A 16454-nucleotide genomic window follows, 5' to 3' on the forward strand; every position below is an offset into this window, starting at 1 on the left:
ATCTCAGAAATACTCCCAGTACCAAGTGCTAGTGAGTACAGATCAGGAGGATTTAATGAATGAACATTTGGCTGGAGAAATGGTGTAGGAGGGATAGCTTTAGATTTCTGGGGCATTGGAACCAGTTCTGCAGCAAGTGGAACCTGTATAAGGAGGAAAGTTTACACCTTAGCAGGACTGGCACTGATAGCCTCATGGGGAGATTTGCTAGTGCTGTTAGGGAGGATTTAACCAGTTTATTAGGGGCATGTGACAATGAGAGGGAATTCAGATAGGAGAAAAACAAAGTAGGAAGTTGAAAAGTAATAAACGAAAATGGAAGGCAGCAGAAACAAATAAAGTCAAAATACGGTATAATGTTAAAAAAGCAGAATTAAAGGCACTCCATCTGAGCGCATGCAGTATTTGCAATAAAGTAGGTGAATTGATGGCACAAATAGAAGTAAACAGGTATGATCTAATTGCCATTACAGAGACGTGGTTGCAGGGTGACCAAGGCTAGGAACTGAATATTCAAGGATATTCCACATTTAGGAAGGACAAACAAAAAGGAAAAGGAGGTGGGATAGTGCTGATAGTAAGGGATGAGAACAGTATATTAGTGAGAGAGGAGCTTAGATTGGAAGATCAAGATGTTGAATCAGTTTGGGTGGAGCTAAGAAACAGGAAAGGGCAGCGAACGTTAGTGTGAGTTATTTATAGGCTTTTAAACAGTCATGGTAATGTAATGCATCTAAATGAGGAAATTGCAACTCTTTTCGAGTACAATCACAGTTCTTGGTTTCCGGGAGTGGGATATGAACCCACAACCCTCTGATTCAAAGGCGAGGGTGCTATGAACTGAGCCACAGCTGACACCTCCCTATGAGGAAATTGCAGGTGCATGTAACAAGGATAACACAGTAATCATGGGTGACTTCAATCTACATATGGATTGGATAAATCTATCCAATCAGATCAGCCATGATCTTATTAAATGGCAGAGCCAATAGGGAGTAAAGACAAATAAATGGAGTGAGTTAGAGATCAGCTGTGATTTAATTGCCCTCCAGCTCCTATGTTCCTAAGAAACTAATTTCCTGTTACTATTTACAGGTACTTTGTGAGTTTTATCCTACAGTTCCAATTCCACAAAGCTCTGTGCAATGCGTCAGGATCCACAGGACCTCTGCATAAATGTGACATTTACAAGTCAAAGGCAGCTGGTGACATGCTCCGGTAGGTTCTGAGTCTTTGTCCCTGTCAGGAATAAAAAGTGGAGAAACAGTAACCCTTCACAAAGGACTAAGACACCACGCATAGGCATTGATAATATAGTGGCAGGCATCTTGTACAGTGGGGTGTGGAGACTGAATCCTGTGGCCTAACATGCACAAATTTCATTAAGGTCCCAAATCACAGTCAAGTTAAGGGTCTTCCCATCATGCACCTGCCTGAGAAAGACAGGAAAGCCCACTTAGAAAATGTTAACGTGTTAGCCAGGCTGACCATCTCCCTGTTGTCTCTTCATTTTTGTCTCCCATTCTTTCTTTAGCCTTCAGTCGTTGCTTCCTGCTGAGGTACTGAGACCCCACCTTAATCAGAATGTCAAATATTGCAGTCAGCTATGCCTGTTATCCAGGCCCCAGAATTGTTCAGCTCTTTGAATGGCTGGACTTATTTTTACCATATAAAGTGATTTTGTGTTATCCTGTACAGTCAGTTACACAATGCTCTGAAAATCCAGTGATCAGGCATGGCCCAACCCTACGGCTAGATTATTGGCCACAGGATGTCCACCAATAGCTGCACCCCCACTGATATCTAGAAATGAAATGGCCACATAGTTGGGAGGAATGATGTACTAGCAATTTTCTTGTTGGGATGCACATGTAGAACCCAACATTACCCTACAGACAGGGGCACTGCAAATCCATGAGGCAGCCATCCTACACTGGCTCCTATACTGAATCGAATCAACGAGGGATCTTTGTCGCATCTAGAGAACATGATATAACAAGTCTCTGCAATCCAAGATAATTATGCATAAATACTTTCCTATGGTCTCTCTTTCAGTAAGGCACTGAGAGCTGGTTCCTCTGAAGCTTGGCAGATCATCCTTGAGGAGATGACAGGCAGCAAGAAAATGGATGCTACAGCCCTGCTTGAGTATTTTAAACCCATCACTGACTGGCTGCTGAAAGAGAACAAACGAAACAAAGAAGAGCTGGGTTGGCCTGAATTTGACTGGCACCCTCCAATCCCTGATGGATACCCAAATGGCATTGGTAAGTGGCACGAAGGGCAGGTATAAGAAATGGGTGGAGCATCAGAGGGCATTAACCTCAGGCATGCAGTCAAGACTGTACCAGCAACCAATCAGCTTGGTACAATCAAATATAGCAATCCAATTGGCCATGCCTTACCCCTCTGGTCCATTTAATTTTTAAGGAGAGCTCTTGGTCTTTGCTTGATTATAATAAGAAACCTACAGACTCACTATGCCCAGAACTCCCTGTGTGGCTCATAAAGTGAGCAGTATAATACACATGTACAGGCCATTAGAATTATAGAATCGCAGAATCTTTACAGTACAGAAGGAGGCCATTTGGCCCATCATGTCCATGCTGGCTCTCCTAAGGAGCAATTCACATACTGCCACTCTCCTGCCCTCTTTCTTCCCCCCCCCCACTGCATATTCTTCCTTTTCAACCATTTAGAAAACGTAAAAACACTTAGGGCACAGAAGGAGGCCACTCTGCCCATCGTGCCTGCACCAGCCAAAAATCAAGCCCTCCCCCCCCGCCTAATCCTATTTTCCAGCACTTGGTCCGTAGCCCTGGAGGTTACAGGACTTCAGGTGTATATCCAGACAGCTTTTAAATGAGTTGAGGGTTTCTGCCTCTATTACCCTTTCAGGCAGTGAGTTCAAATTTGACCTTCCATAAAAGTTCAATGCAGTTCAATTTCTTTCACCACATTATGTGGCACTCTTGGGTGCCTCACTAAATTTACAATGTACAGTCCATGTCAAAGATTCTCTGGTGCTTATAGCCCAAGGGGTTTTCCCCTTTTTTCCAGTCCCTCGGTGTACTATGGTGGGAGGGCATTAGAATGTGGCCTTTCTCCACTGAGCCTCGAGGCAGCTGCCCCAAGCTTTAGTGTGTCCCTCAGCACATAGCCCTGGACCTTTGAATGTCAGCCTGCAACACATGGCCATTGACAGCTCATCACACTGGTTTCAGGCAGAGCAAAGAGTATCTTTCACCGAGTTGTTAGTCCTCCAGCAACAGTTGATGCTAATCTCAGTGTGTGTCTCTGGGAACAGCCCAGAGAGCACAGAGCCCTGCGTCACGGAGCTGCTCGGGATGAACCTCGATTAAAAACCTTTGTTGCAAAGACACGTTCCGGAAGGAGGCGAATGATGTTCTCTTCCCTACCTCGAGGGCAGCACACAGAGGGATTGACACTCTAGGCATTAAGGAATGATCTGACGGGGAGGGCCCTTCTCAGCACCAGCCAAGCTACGTCTTGGTGCATGTCCGAAAGATCTGACGATGAGGAACTCTGTCAAATGAACCATCTGCAAGATCCACCTTCCCCAGCAGGCATATAACAGGTGGTTGATCCATAAGTGAGATACTTAAGCTTCCAATCTTCCATTTTTACTTTAGCTCTGCAGATTTCTATGCAGCCTCTGAAGGAGGGTCAGCTTACTGGGATTTTACTCGATTTGTTAGTTTGTACTTGTTGAATTGCATGAACGTAGAGTTTAGGCCTGTCCTTAGTGCTGATGCCAGAATGGCAACTGAATCCCCTCAGAATCTGTTAGTGTCAGCAACATGTATAGTCAGTTCATGGGAACATGAATTTAAACACTGTGAGAATGAGTGTCTGAGACCTGTGCTGCCAGAGCATTGCGACGCAGCACTTGCTGCCCCTAATTCCCCAATATTCCAGACAGTGCGCCGAATGCACATATCTGCCAAAACAAACCATGGCTGTACTGAGTGGCCAAACACAAACCCAGGTTGCCCAGCGTGTGCCTTGTATGTCATCACGTTCCCATCTGCAGTCACCTCTGTGTTGGCTGCCTTGGCTCCTACTTCAGCAATGCTTCCAATTTAAAACTTACAACCTTTTCTTCAAATACCTCTGTGGTCTCTCCATTCTGAACTTTTTCCCGTTTTACAACACTCCAGATTCTCTACGATCCTTCAACTCTGGCTTCCTGTGCATCTCTTTGCCCCAGAAATGGTGGCCATATCCTTCAACTGCCTAGTCCAGGCTTGTCCAACCCCTGACCCACGGGCCTAGGCAGTTGAAGGCCTTTGTTGAAAATACTGGTAGGACGGGTCAGTGAGTGTGAAGATTTCTGCAAAAACTGCTCCTCCAATCACAGCCTGGCTCTCCTCCATGTTTGCTGCTGATAGGCTCACTATTGAACCAATCGGCAGCAAACATGGGGGAGAACCAAGCTGTGACTGGAGGAATAGTGAACAGTGGCAATTGTGGAATGGAGCTGACTATGCGTTGCCCCCGCTGGTTTATGGTGCTTTGGCCCAGGCCTGTTGCGTTCCCCCAGCTCCTCCCCACATTCTACCAGCTCTCTGCACATCCCTGGGCACGCACCCATGTTTGGGCATCATTAGGCCTCAGGCCTTGCACCAGGCCTCTCTTCCACTCTCTCATTGTACATCCCCAATTTGGTGAACGAGGTTAAGTAAATGAGGGTGGGTCAGTGGGTGAGAGATGGTGGGTAACAGAGAGTGGGTAGGTGGTTGTCAGAGAGAGAGATGGTGAGCATGTCTGTGACAGAGAAAGTGTGTGTACGTATGTGTCAGAGACAGGGTGAGTGCGCACGTATTGATGAGAGAGAGGGTGAGTGCGCTCACATATGAGAGAGTGCGTGCGCGAGTGTCTATGTATCTATGTGAGAGAGAGGGTGAGAACATGTTTTTGCAGAGTGTGTGTGTGTACGTAAGAGAGAGGGTGAATGTGTCTATGTATGAGAGAGAGAGAGGGTGAGCGTGTGTAGGTATGAAAGAGAAGGTGAGTGTGTGTGTGCAAGAGAAGAGAGAGCATGTGTGTGCATGTATGAAAGAGTGTGTGTGTAAGAGAGAGAGGGTGAGCGTGTGTATATAAGAGGAGGAGAGGGTGAATGTGTGTGTATGAGAGTGAAAGGGCGTGAGTGTGTGTGCAAGAGAGAGGGTGAGCATGTGTATGTATGAGAGAGGGTGAGTGTGTGTGTTTGAGAGAGAAAGAGAGAGGGTGATGTATGTGTGTATGTATGAGAAAGAGTGAGTGTGTGTGTGCATTTATGAGAGAGAGAGAGAGAGTGTGTATGAGAGAGAGCAGGTGAGTGTGTGTATATACGAGAAAGAGAGAGGCTGAGCGTGTGTATATATGAGAGAGAGGAGATGAGCGTGTGCATGAGAGAGAGGGTGTGAGCGTATGAGAGAGAGAGAGAGGGGGTGTGTGTGTGCGCTTGTGAGAGAGAGTGAGCATGTGTATGTGAGAGAGAGGATGAGTGTGTGTTTGTATGAGGGAGAGGGTGAATTTGTATGTGGATGGGTGTGTGCACATGTAAGAGAGATGAGGTGAGTGCGTGTGAGAGAGAGAAACAGATGACTTTGTGAGAAAGGAGGGAGGGCAACTGATATTGTGTGTGTGTGTGAAAGAGAGGGAGAGGGCGAGTGTGGGTGTGTGTGAGGGAGAGAGAGAGGGTGAGTGTGTGTGGGGGAGGGAGAGGGTGAGTGTGGGTGTATGAAGGAGGGAGAGAGAGTGAGAGAGGGAGGGTCAGTGTGTGTCAGAGAGAGAGAGAGAAGGGGGTGAGTGTGTGAGAGAGAGAGAGAGAGAGAGGTGAGGGTGAGAGGGAGGGTAGTGTGTGTTTGGCTCAATTCCAGCCTCAGGGTTCTCATTCACCCCCACCCCCAAACAACAAAAGACACTCTCACCCGCCCTCACAGCGGTGATGGTGGATGAGTGAGCAGCTGAGATTGGGAATGAGCTGGTCTCACACACACACTCACCCATTCACACTCAAATGGTCTTTTTTTTTAATAATCAATTTATTGTTGTGTTTTTCTCTTGCTCAGCAAGTTGTTTCTTTTCATAGGTCAGCTTATTTTTTTGAAACTCATGTTTAATGTTGTGCCAAACCTTATCTTTCTGAAGAAGGGTCATATGGACTTGAAATGTTAACTTTCTCCCTCCACTGATGCTGTCAGACCTGCAGAGTTTTTCCAGAATTTTCTGTTTTTGTTATCTTTCTAAAATTTGCTCACCAGCCCCGCCGAATGTGTGAAAAATTGAAATGTGCACCACAACTGCAGCCCCGCACCCTTACAAAAAGATTGGACAAGCCTGGACTAGGCCCTAATCTGTGGAACCCCTTCCCAAAACCTTTCCACTTCGCTACTTCTCCCTCTTCCTTTAAAAGGCTCATTAAAACCATCTCTTTGATCAAGTTTTTGATCATCTGTCCTAATAGCTGTGGCTCAATGTCAGATTTTGTCTGATGAAGCACCATGGGACATTTTTCCACATTAAAGGTGCTATATAAATATATGTTGTTGTTGTCGTCATCCCATGACTATAATTTGTCCCTTGACTTCTTGCAGACAAAGTGACTGATGAAAAATTAGCGGAGAACTTTCTGACCAACTACAACATGGTTACGGAGAAAGTGTGGTACGACTACACAGAGGCCTCATGGACCTACAATACCAACATCACCGACCATAACAACAAGGTCATGGTATGTTTACCCTCTGTGCCAAAACACCAAACCCAATATGTAGTTACACTTGGATTCAAGAACTATATGAACCAAAATTATGGAGGTGGTGGCACAGTGGCATTGACATTGGACTAATATTCCAGAGACCCAGGGTAATCCTCTGGTGACCTGGGTTTGAATCCCACCACGACAGATGGTGAAATTTGAATCCAACAAAAATCCAGAGTTAAAAGTCTGATGATGACTATGAAACCATTACCGATTGTTGTAAAAATCCATCTGGTTGACTAATGTCCTTTTAGGGAAGGAAATCTGCCGTCCTTACCTGGTCTGGCCTACATGTGACTTCAAAGCCACAGCACATATAAAAAGGAAGAGAGAGGCCAAAGTGAACATAGGCCCCTTAGAGAATGAGGCTGGGGAAATAATAATGGGGAACCAGGAAATGGCAGAGGAGTTGAATAAATACTTTGCATCAGTTTTCACGGTAGAAGACACTAATAGCATTCCAATGCTAAATAATCAAGGGGCAAAAGGGGGTAGGAAATAAATACAATAACTATCATTAGAGGAAAAAGTCCTAGGGAAACTAATGGGGCTAAAGGTCGATAAGTCCCCTGGACCTGATGGGTTGCGTCCTAGGATATTAAAGGAAGTAACTACAGAGATAGTGGATGCACTGGTAGTAATCTTCCAAGAATCCTTAGATTCTGGAAAAGTTCCAATGTTCAAAATGGCCTTATTCAAAAGGGGAACGAGACAAAAAACAGGTAACAACAGGCCAGTCAGCTTAACATTTGTCATTGGGAAAATGTTAGAGTCAATTATAAAGGATGTAATAGCAGAGCATTTAGAATTACATAATCTAATCAAACAGAGTCAGCATGACTTCATTAAGGGGAAATCATGCCTAACAAATTTATTAGAATTCTTTGAGGAGGTAACAAACAGGTTAGATAAAGGGGGAACCAGATGATGTAATATATTTGGATTTCCAAAAAGCGTTCGATAAGGTACTGCACATAAGGCTACTTAATAAGATAAGAGCCCATGGTGTTGGGAGTAGTATATTAGCATGGATAGAGGATTGGTTAACTAATAGAAAACAGAGTTGCGATAAGGGGGAAATTTTCAGGATGACAACCTGTGGAGTGCCACAGGGATCAGTGCTGGGGCCACAGTTATTTACAATATATGTTAATGACTTAGATAAGGGAACTGAATGTACTATCGCCAAATTTGCAGATGACACAAAAATAGGTGGGAAGGCAAACGGTGAGGATGACACAAGGAGTCTACAGAGGGATTTAGACAGGTTAAGTGAGTGGGCAAAAGCTTGGCAGATGGAATATAATGTGGGAAAATATGAGGTTATGCACTTTGACAGGAAGAATGGAGGAGCTGAATATTAGTTAAATGGAGAAAGACTGCAGAAAGCTGCAGCACAGAGGGATTTGGGAGTCCTCGTGCATGAATCACAGAAAGCTAACTTACAAGTTCAACAGGTAATAGGGGAGGCAAATGGAATATTGGCCTTTATTTCAAAGGGAATGGAGCATAAAAATAGGATAGTCTTGCTAATATTATACAAGGCAGTAGTTAGACCACCTAGAATACTGTGAATAGTTTTGGCCCCCTTAACTAAGGAAAGATATATTGGCATTGGAGGCAGTCCAGAGAAGGTTCATGAGGTTGATCCCGGGTATGGAGGGATTTTCTTATGAGGAGAGGTTGAGTAGGTTGGGCCTGTACTCATTGGAGTTAAGAAGAATGAGAGGCGATCTTATTGAAACATATAAGATTCCTAGCGGGCTTGAACAGGGTAGATGCTGAGAGGTTGTTTCCCCTTGTGGGAGAGTCTAGGACCAGAGGGCATAATCTCAGAGTAGGGGCCACCCATTTAAAACAAAATTTCTTCTCTCAGAGGGTAGTGAATCTATGGAATTCTTTACCGCAGAGGGCTGTAGAGGCTGGTTCATTAAGCATATTCAAGACTGAGATAGACAGATGTTTAATCAGTAAGGGAATCAAGGGCTTTGGGGAAAAGTTGGAAAGTGGAGTTGAGAATTATCAGATCAGCCATGATCTCATTGAATGGCGGAGCAGAATTGATGGGCTGAATGACCTACTTCTGCTCCTACATTTTATGGTCTTATGACTCTGTCAACAGATAATAGATCACAATATATCACTCGCAAATTCATTGTATGTGTGTACCTGGAGAGAGAAATTTGAACCTATTCTGCCCAATGCGAAACTAACCAGTTCAGGTGGAACACTGGTTTCAGTTCCCGATTTTACCCTCCACAGGGGCAATATTGGAATGTAAAACCAGATGTCCCATTAAAAAACTGGAGGCGTCCTACTAGAGCATGGAATCATAGAATAGTTACAGCTTAAAAGAAGGTCATTCGGCCCATCATGTATATGCTGGCCTGCTGAAGGAGCAATTCACCTACTACTACTGCCTTCCCCCCATAACCCTGCACATTCTTCCTTCTCAGATAACAATCCAATCCCCTTTGAAAGCCTTGATGAACCTGCCTGCATCACACGCTCAGGCAGCACACTCCAGATCCCAACCATTCGCTGTGTAAAAAAGATTTTCCTCATGTCACCATTGCTCCTTTTGCCAATTACCTTGAATCTGTGCCCACTTGTTCTCAATCCTTCCATCAATGGGAATAGTTTCTCCCCATCTACTCGTCCAGACCCCTCATGATTTTGAATATCAAATCTCTGGTCAACCTCCAAGGAGAACAGTCCCAAATTCTCCAATCTATCTACTTAGCTGAAGTCCCTCATCCCTGGAACCATTCTCATGAATCGTTTCTACACTCTCTTTAGTGCCTTCATATCTTTCCTAAAGTGCGGTGCCCAGAACGGGGTGCAATACTCCAGCTGAGGCCGAACGAGTGCTTTATACAAGTTTAGCTTAACTTCCTTGATTTTTGTCCTATGTGTGCCTTTTAACAAAGCCCAGCCTTCCGTATGCTTTATTAATCGCACTGTCAACCTTTCCTGCCACCTTCAATGATTTATGTACATATACACCCAGGTCCCTCTGCTCCTGCACCCCCTTTAGAGCTGTACTCTTCATTTCATATTGTCTCTCCACATTCTTCCCATCAAAATGAATCATTTCAGACTTTGCTGCATTAAACTTCATCTACCACCGGTCCGCCCATTTCACCAAAATGTCTATGTCCCTTTGAAGTTCTAGACAATGTCCTCACAGTTCACAATACTTCCAAGTTTTGTATTACCTGTAAATTTTGAAATGGTGTTGTGTACATCAAGGTCTAGGTCATTGATATGTATCAGGAAGAGCAGGGGTCCTAACACATGGACTTCCAAAAAGCATCTGATAAAGTGCCGCACAACAAACTAACACCGATCCCTGGGGAACTCCACTATAAACCTTCCTCCAGTCTGAAAGACACCTGTTAACCACAACTGTCCTGGTAATAGTTGATTGTGGTAATGGCCTCCAGTATTAGATACTATACGGTACTCTGAACTAGGTATGGGGTCACCTGACCTGGGGGGTTGAAGGTCAGGTAGCAAATGTTGGAACCTGTCTTGATAAACTCGTATCAGCAGTAACTGAATTCTATGTTAGGAAAATGTGTTATCAATAAAGTTAGCTCAGCTGCAATGTCGACGGCCTGTGTGCATCATTGAAACAAAAAACAAGACATGGTGTCAGAAGTAAATTAAACACAATAATGGAGGTTCTGAACCCACAGGCAGAGTTCAGTCTGGGGGGGAAATATCACCAAAAACTGGAGGATGTTCCACCAGCAATTTGAGCTGTACCACACCGTGTCGGGCAGTGATAAAAAAGACCCTCAGGTTCAGTCTTCCGTCTTTCTTCACGTAGCAGGGGATGAAGCCCTCGAAGTCTATAACACGTTCATGTTTGGAAGTGATAAGAAATTAAATGACTTGAAAGAAATACTGGAAACATTTGAAGCCTACTGCAGCCTTAAGAAAAACATCATGTATGAAAGATAATGATTTTTTTATGTGCATGCAAGGCAGTGACACAAGCCTTAGTACATAACTGAGCTGAGAAAATGAGCTAAATCACGTGAATTTGGAGAGCTTAAAGATTCACTCATCCGAGATAGAATAATTTGCAGGATCACAAATGACTCTCTGAGAGAATGGCTTTTGAGAGAAATTGATCTCATGCTGGAGAAAGCAATAAATATCTGCAGAACAGCAGAGGCAATGAAATGCCAGATTAAACAGATGACAGAAGATGATAAGCCACACACTCAAGCAGTTAGATGCAGTTAAACAGAAATAGCCCCGGGAAAGAATAAATAAACAGCCTGAACGTAAAAAGAACAAAACTGCTATTAAAACATTTAAATGCAGAAAAAGTGGAACAGAGCATTTACCACATAGTTGTCCAACGTACGGAAAACAGTGAAAGAACTGTGATAAACTAAATAACTTCGTTAAGATGTGTAAATCGAAGAAAGTGCAGACGATTGCACTGAGCTTTTCATTGGCGCAGTACCAACAAATTCCAAAGAAGACGAATGGAAGTTTGATTTAAAAATCGCCGACATGATGATGACTTTCAAGGTTGACGCAGGTGCACAAGCAAATGTCATTCCCAGAAGCCTGTATCGTAAGATAAGCAAAGAAAAACAACTAACTAAAACAAAAGTGAAGCTGACTACTTATACAGGCTGTAGAAGACAAGTGCACACTTAAAGTGAACTAGAAAAAAAACAAGCTCAAATACTTCCATTCATAGTGGTGAAAACTGATGCAAACCCCATTCTTGGAATCAAAGATGGTGAAAATCTGAAGCTAATCAAGAGAATAATGACTGTCACCACTGATGACATCCTGAGTGAGTATAAAGATATGTCCCAGGGGATTGGCTGCCTAAAAGGAGAACACACCATCAAGATTGACAAAACTGTGACACCCAAAATACACCCGCCCGGGAAAATACCAGTAATGCTGAGAGAGCGACTGAAAGCAGAGATGGACAGAATGGAGAAACTTCACAGCATCAAGAATATTGAAGAACCGACAAAGTGGGTTAATCCAATTGTAATTGCAGAAAAATCAGATGGGAACCTATAAGCCTGTCTTGATCCCAGAGACCTAATCCAGGCAGTAGAAAGAGGGCATTACCAGCTGCCCACAGTAGAAGAGATCATGTGTAAGCTAGCTGCTGCTAAATACTATTCAGCCTTGGATGTGAGTTCAGGCCTCTGGCAGGTCAAACTGGATGAACACAGCTCCTATATCTGCACCTTCAACATACCATACGGGTGATACAGGTTTTACGCTTACCTTTTGGTATTAATTCAGCTCCGGAGGTGTTCCACAGAACAATGAAGCAGCAGTTTGAAGGGTTGGAGGGCGTGGAAACATATATCGACAATGTGATGGCCTGGGGAACCTCACGAGAAGAACATGACCACAGACTGAAGCAGGTGCTGGCCAGAGCTAGAGAAAGGAACCTCAAGTTGAAGAAGGAAAAGTGCAAAATAGATCTTCATGAAATCTTGGTACATGTGCTAATAAATGAGGGACTGAAGCCGGACCGAGTAAAATTGAAGCAGTCGTGAACATGCCAACCCCACAATGTAAGAAAGACTTGGGGAGGATTTTGGGAATGGTGACCTATTTTGGGAAATTCATTCCGAACATGTCAGACCTGACAGCACCTCTCAGAGACCTTCTACAAAACAATGTGGAATGGCACTGGGAACAAAGTCACCAGGAAGATTTGACCAGTCTGAAGAGAACATTGACCCAGGCACCAGGGTTAAAGTATTACGATGTCAGTCAGCTGGTCAAGATCTCAGTGGATGCCTCAAAGACTGACCTGGGAGCTGTCCTCTTGCCAAATGAGCCACCAGTGACATATGCTTCAAAGGCAATGACGGAATCACAGCAGCGGTAAGACCAAATAGAGAAAGAAATGCTAGCAATTGTGATTGGCCTAGAACATTTCCATCGGTTTGTCTATGGCAATGATGTAGAGGTAGAGTCTGATTATAAGCATTTGGAAGCTATACTTAAAAAGCCCCTGTAATGTGCACCACCAAGAATCCAAAGATCACTAATGCAACTGCAGAAGTACCAGGTCTGAGTTAAATACAAACCGGGCAAGGAAATGTACATCGCAGACACTCTGTCACGTGCATACTTACCCATCACGGAGAAAGAGGATAAAGAAACGGAAGCCCAGGTTCACATGCTGACAAAGAACTTACCAAACTGGATGAGATCAGGGAAGTGACCAAGAACGACATCACCCTGAGAAAACTGCAGCAGATTGTGCAAACTGACTGGCCCACACATCGGAGCGGAGCCCCTTCTGCTGTACAAGAGCACGGGGACTTCCGTGAGGAATTTCATGTAGCAGAAGGAATATTTTTCAAGGGAGAAAAGATCATGATTCCTGCAACACTGAGGAAAGAAATGCTGCAGCGCATACATGAAAGTCACTTTGGCTGAGAAACATGCAGGGGAAGAGCTCGAGATGTAATGTGTTGGCCTGGAATGGGAGCACAAATCGGGGAAATGGTGAATGCGTGTGCAGTGTGCCAAAAGTACAGTAAATCATAACAAAAAGAACCACTTTAACCCCACAGTGTTCCAGAGAGGCCCTGGCAGAAAATTGGAGTGGACCTGTTCACATTGGACAACAGTGAGTACCGACCAGCAGGAGATTATTACTCAAAGCTTTTTGAGTCTGTGCTGCTGAGAAATGATAGGAAGAGCATCATTGTAATGAATCATTTAAAATCAGTTCTTGCTCACCACAGCATACTGTGCTCATCTCAGATAACGGTCCACAATTCTCGCAAATTTGCACAGGACTGGGAGTTTTGCCACATTACGTCTAGTCCCAAACACCCACAATCCAACGTAATGGTGGAACGTACCGTGCAGACCTGTTGAAGAAGGGCAAAGATGGACGGAAGAGACCCCTACCTGGCTCTGCTGGATTTGAGGAATGCTCCATTAGAGGGCATTGGATCATCTCCAGAACGGCTCCTGATGGGGAGAAGACTAAGAACGAAGCTTCCAACTGCACCCCAACTGTTATTTCCACAGCCAGTGAGCTACAACGTGCAGCACCTGCTCAAACTGAGACAGCAGAAGCAGAAACGGTACTTTGATCGTGGTGCCCGACCTCTGCCTGACCTGAACATGGGAGAGACAGTGAGGATCCAGCATGAAGGTATCTGGAATCCTGCTGCTGTCACAGAAATCACGGGAGAACCAAGGTCTTACATAGTGCAGAGTCCAAACGGACAACAGTACAGGAGAAAATGGAAATTCTTACGGAAAACAAATTAAATGCAATCCTGCTCTGAATCAGAAAGTGTAGGTGAAGTTCAAAATCCAGAATACACCAGTGAAGCAACAGATAACCAGACAAAGCCTGAGGGTCCTAAAAACTATCCAAGGGGTGATAGTGACACAGCTGGAGAAGGCCCTTTGTCCTTCAAAATCACCTCTGTCACCGTTCAGAGCATCCATTGGAAGAACTGTGAAAAAAACCACAGAGATACAGAGATGAGTAAAAGATAAAACAGACGATCAAAACAGAGTGAGAAAGAATAGATAAGAGACTTTGTGTACCAAGTTGTATAAAAGTTTTTTTTTAAAAAAAAGAGAAATGTCATGATAATAGTTGATTGTGGTAGTGGACTCTAGTATTAGATGCTATACGGTACTCTGCACTAGTTATGGGGTCACCTAATCTGGGGATTGATGGTCAGTTAGCAAATGTTGGAACCTGTCTAGATAGAATTCAGTTACTGCAGGGATGTGTTTACATTAGGAAAATGTGTTGTCAATAAAGTTAGCTCAGCTACGATATTGATGGCCTGTGTGTATCATTAAAACAAAAAACAAGAAAACTACTCCTCTATTTCCTGTCACTCAGCCCATTTTGTATCCATGTTGCTAGTGTTCCTTTTATTCCATGAGCTCTAACTGTGCTCTCAAGTCTGCTGTGTGGCACTGTATCAAATGCCTTTTGGAGATCCATGTATACCACATCGACAGCATTGCCCTCATCAACCCTCTGTTACCACATCAAGAAACTCCAGCAAGTTAGTTAAACATGATTTTCCCTTAACAAATTCACGCTGCCTTTCCTTAATTAATCCACATTTATCCAGGTGACAAATGATTTTGTCCAGAAATATCATTTCCAGAATCTTCCCCACCACCGAAGTTAAACTGACTGGCCTGTAGTTGCTGGATTCAACTTTACACCCATTTCTTGCCTGGAGAGTTTGGTTACAATTGGCTGCATTTATTTCTGTCACAACACAAGGGCCAGTACTTCCTGCATGTGCATAAATGCCATGTCAGTGTCTGTGCCATCACTAACAGCCTCATCCCAAGCAGCGCCGTAGCAACTGAAGATATAGCCTCTCTTGCTGTCTATCGGGGGGTCACGTGACATTCTTGGAGGCTCTGATCAATGAGCTCTAAACATGGGTAATGCTGGAGGTGGGGCTTTCTGTCAATAGCCATGGTTCAAGCATGTAGTGCCCGAAAAGCTCCCTGTGATAAAGCTTATCTGTTTCTTGTTGAAACCTGTCCGCTCCATCAAGTCATTACATTTGGCGACGAGGGTAAAATAGCTCCGACGCTGCACCTCGCCTTGTTGACGTGACTACATCGAATCTTAAAAAAGAAGAAAAGACTACTCACCAGCCATGCCACTCTTCAGCAGAATTGATCCTTACAATGTGACTTTGGTCGACTGGAACCAGGATGTAGAGCGCCTTGGTTTTTATTTCGTAGTGAACGAAATTACCACCGAGGAGAAGCAGAAAGCAATCTTTCCGAGCGTCTGTGGGAACAAGACATACAATCTCATCCACAGCCTCACCGCCCCGAACACGCCCAATTCTAAATCCTACAATGAATTAGGGGACCTCGTGAAAACGCATTTCCAGCCGAAGCCATCCACAATCATGCAGCGTTTTAAATTTAATCCCAGAATTAGGGCCCCGGAGGAGTCCGTAGTGCACCTTAAGCAGCCGACAGAACACTGCGGCTTCAGGGACACGTTAATGAGATGCTGCGGGATCGATTAGTTTGTGGAGTTCAGGACGACGCCATTTAGCACCATTTACTTGCTGAGGTCAACATCAGCTTAAAACGTGCTCTAGATATTGCCCTCGCCGTGGAAAGTGCTGCGAGAGACTCGCAGGCTTTGCGACACATACAACATGGCGCTGTTCATCATGTGGGGCGGGAACCTAGCACTGATCGTGGCACGAAAGCCAGATCCACAACATCCGCTATTAAAAACAGAAAAAGATCTAGTAGGAACACTTCAGCAGCGACTCCAAGGTTAAGCTGTTATAGATGTGTAGGTTTGAGGAGGAAGAATGCCATTACTGCCATAAGGTCACGTAGTAAGGCAATGCAGGGCAAAACCCGAACAGGCTGTAAAGCAGCAAACCAACATGATTGAATTAAAGAATACAGCAGAACCTAAAGTTGCCAATACCAGCATCTATTCCCTGTATAACGTCAATGCTGTGAAAACTGAACCAAACACAGTCACAATCCAAATTAATAAGAAGCCACTAATAATGGAGGTGGCTATGGGAGCCTCAACAACCGTGGTGGGAGAACACATTTTCGAATACCTTAGTGAAGGTACTCAAGCATTAACTTTGGGGTGGACAACTGCTAAATTAAAAACGTACACTGG

At 44.3% G+C, this 16454-nt stretch overlaps 1 protein-coding gene across 2 annotated transcripts in view; it reads left to right on the plus strand.

Annotated features, from left to right (window-relative positions):
- The window catches only part of ace (angiotensin I converting enzyme (peptidyl-dipeptidase A) 1), a 189415-nt gene that overhangs the window by 111861 nt on the left and 61100 nt on the right, over positions 1-16454 (plus strand). For both annotated transcript variants that reach the window (XM_078529837.1, XM_078529839.1), the window contains 3 exons: positions 1096-1218; positions 2056-2267; positions 6603-6739. In XM_078529837.1, coding sequence (XP_078385963.1) covers positions 1096-1218; positions 2056-2267; positions 6603-6739 — 472 coding nt within the window. The remainder of the gene's footprint in view (positions 1-1095; positions 1219-2055; positions 2268-6602; positions 6740-16454) is intronic.

This window comes from Cetorhinus maximus, chromosome 25 (genome assembly GCF_964194155.1).
Source record: "Cetorhinus maximus chromosome 25, sCetMax3.hap1.1, whole genome shotgun sequence".
In the NCBI taxonomy this organism is placed as follows: Eukaryota; Metazoa; Chordata; class Chondrichthyes; order Lamniformes; family Cetorhinidae; genus Cetorhinus; species Cetorhinus maximus.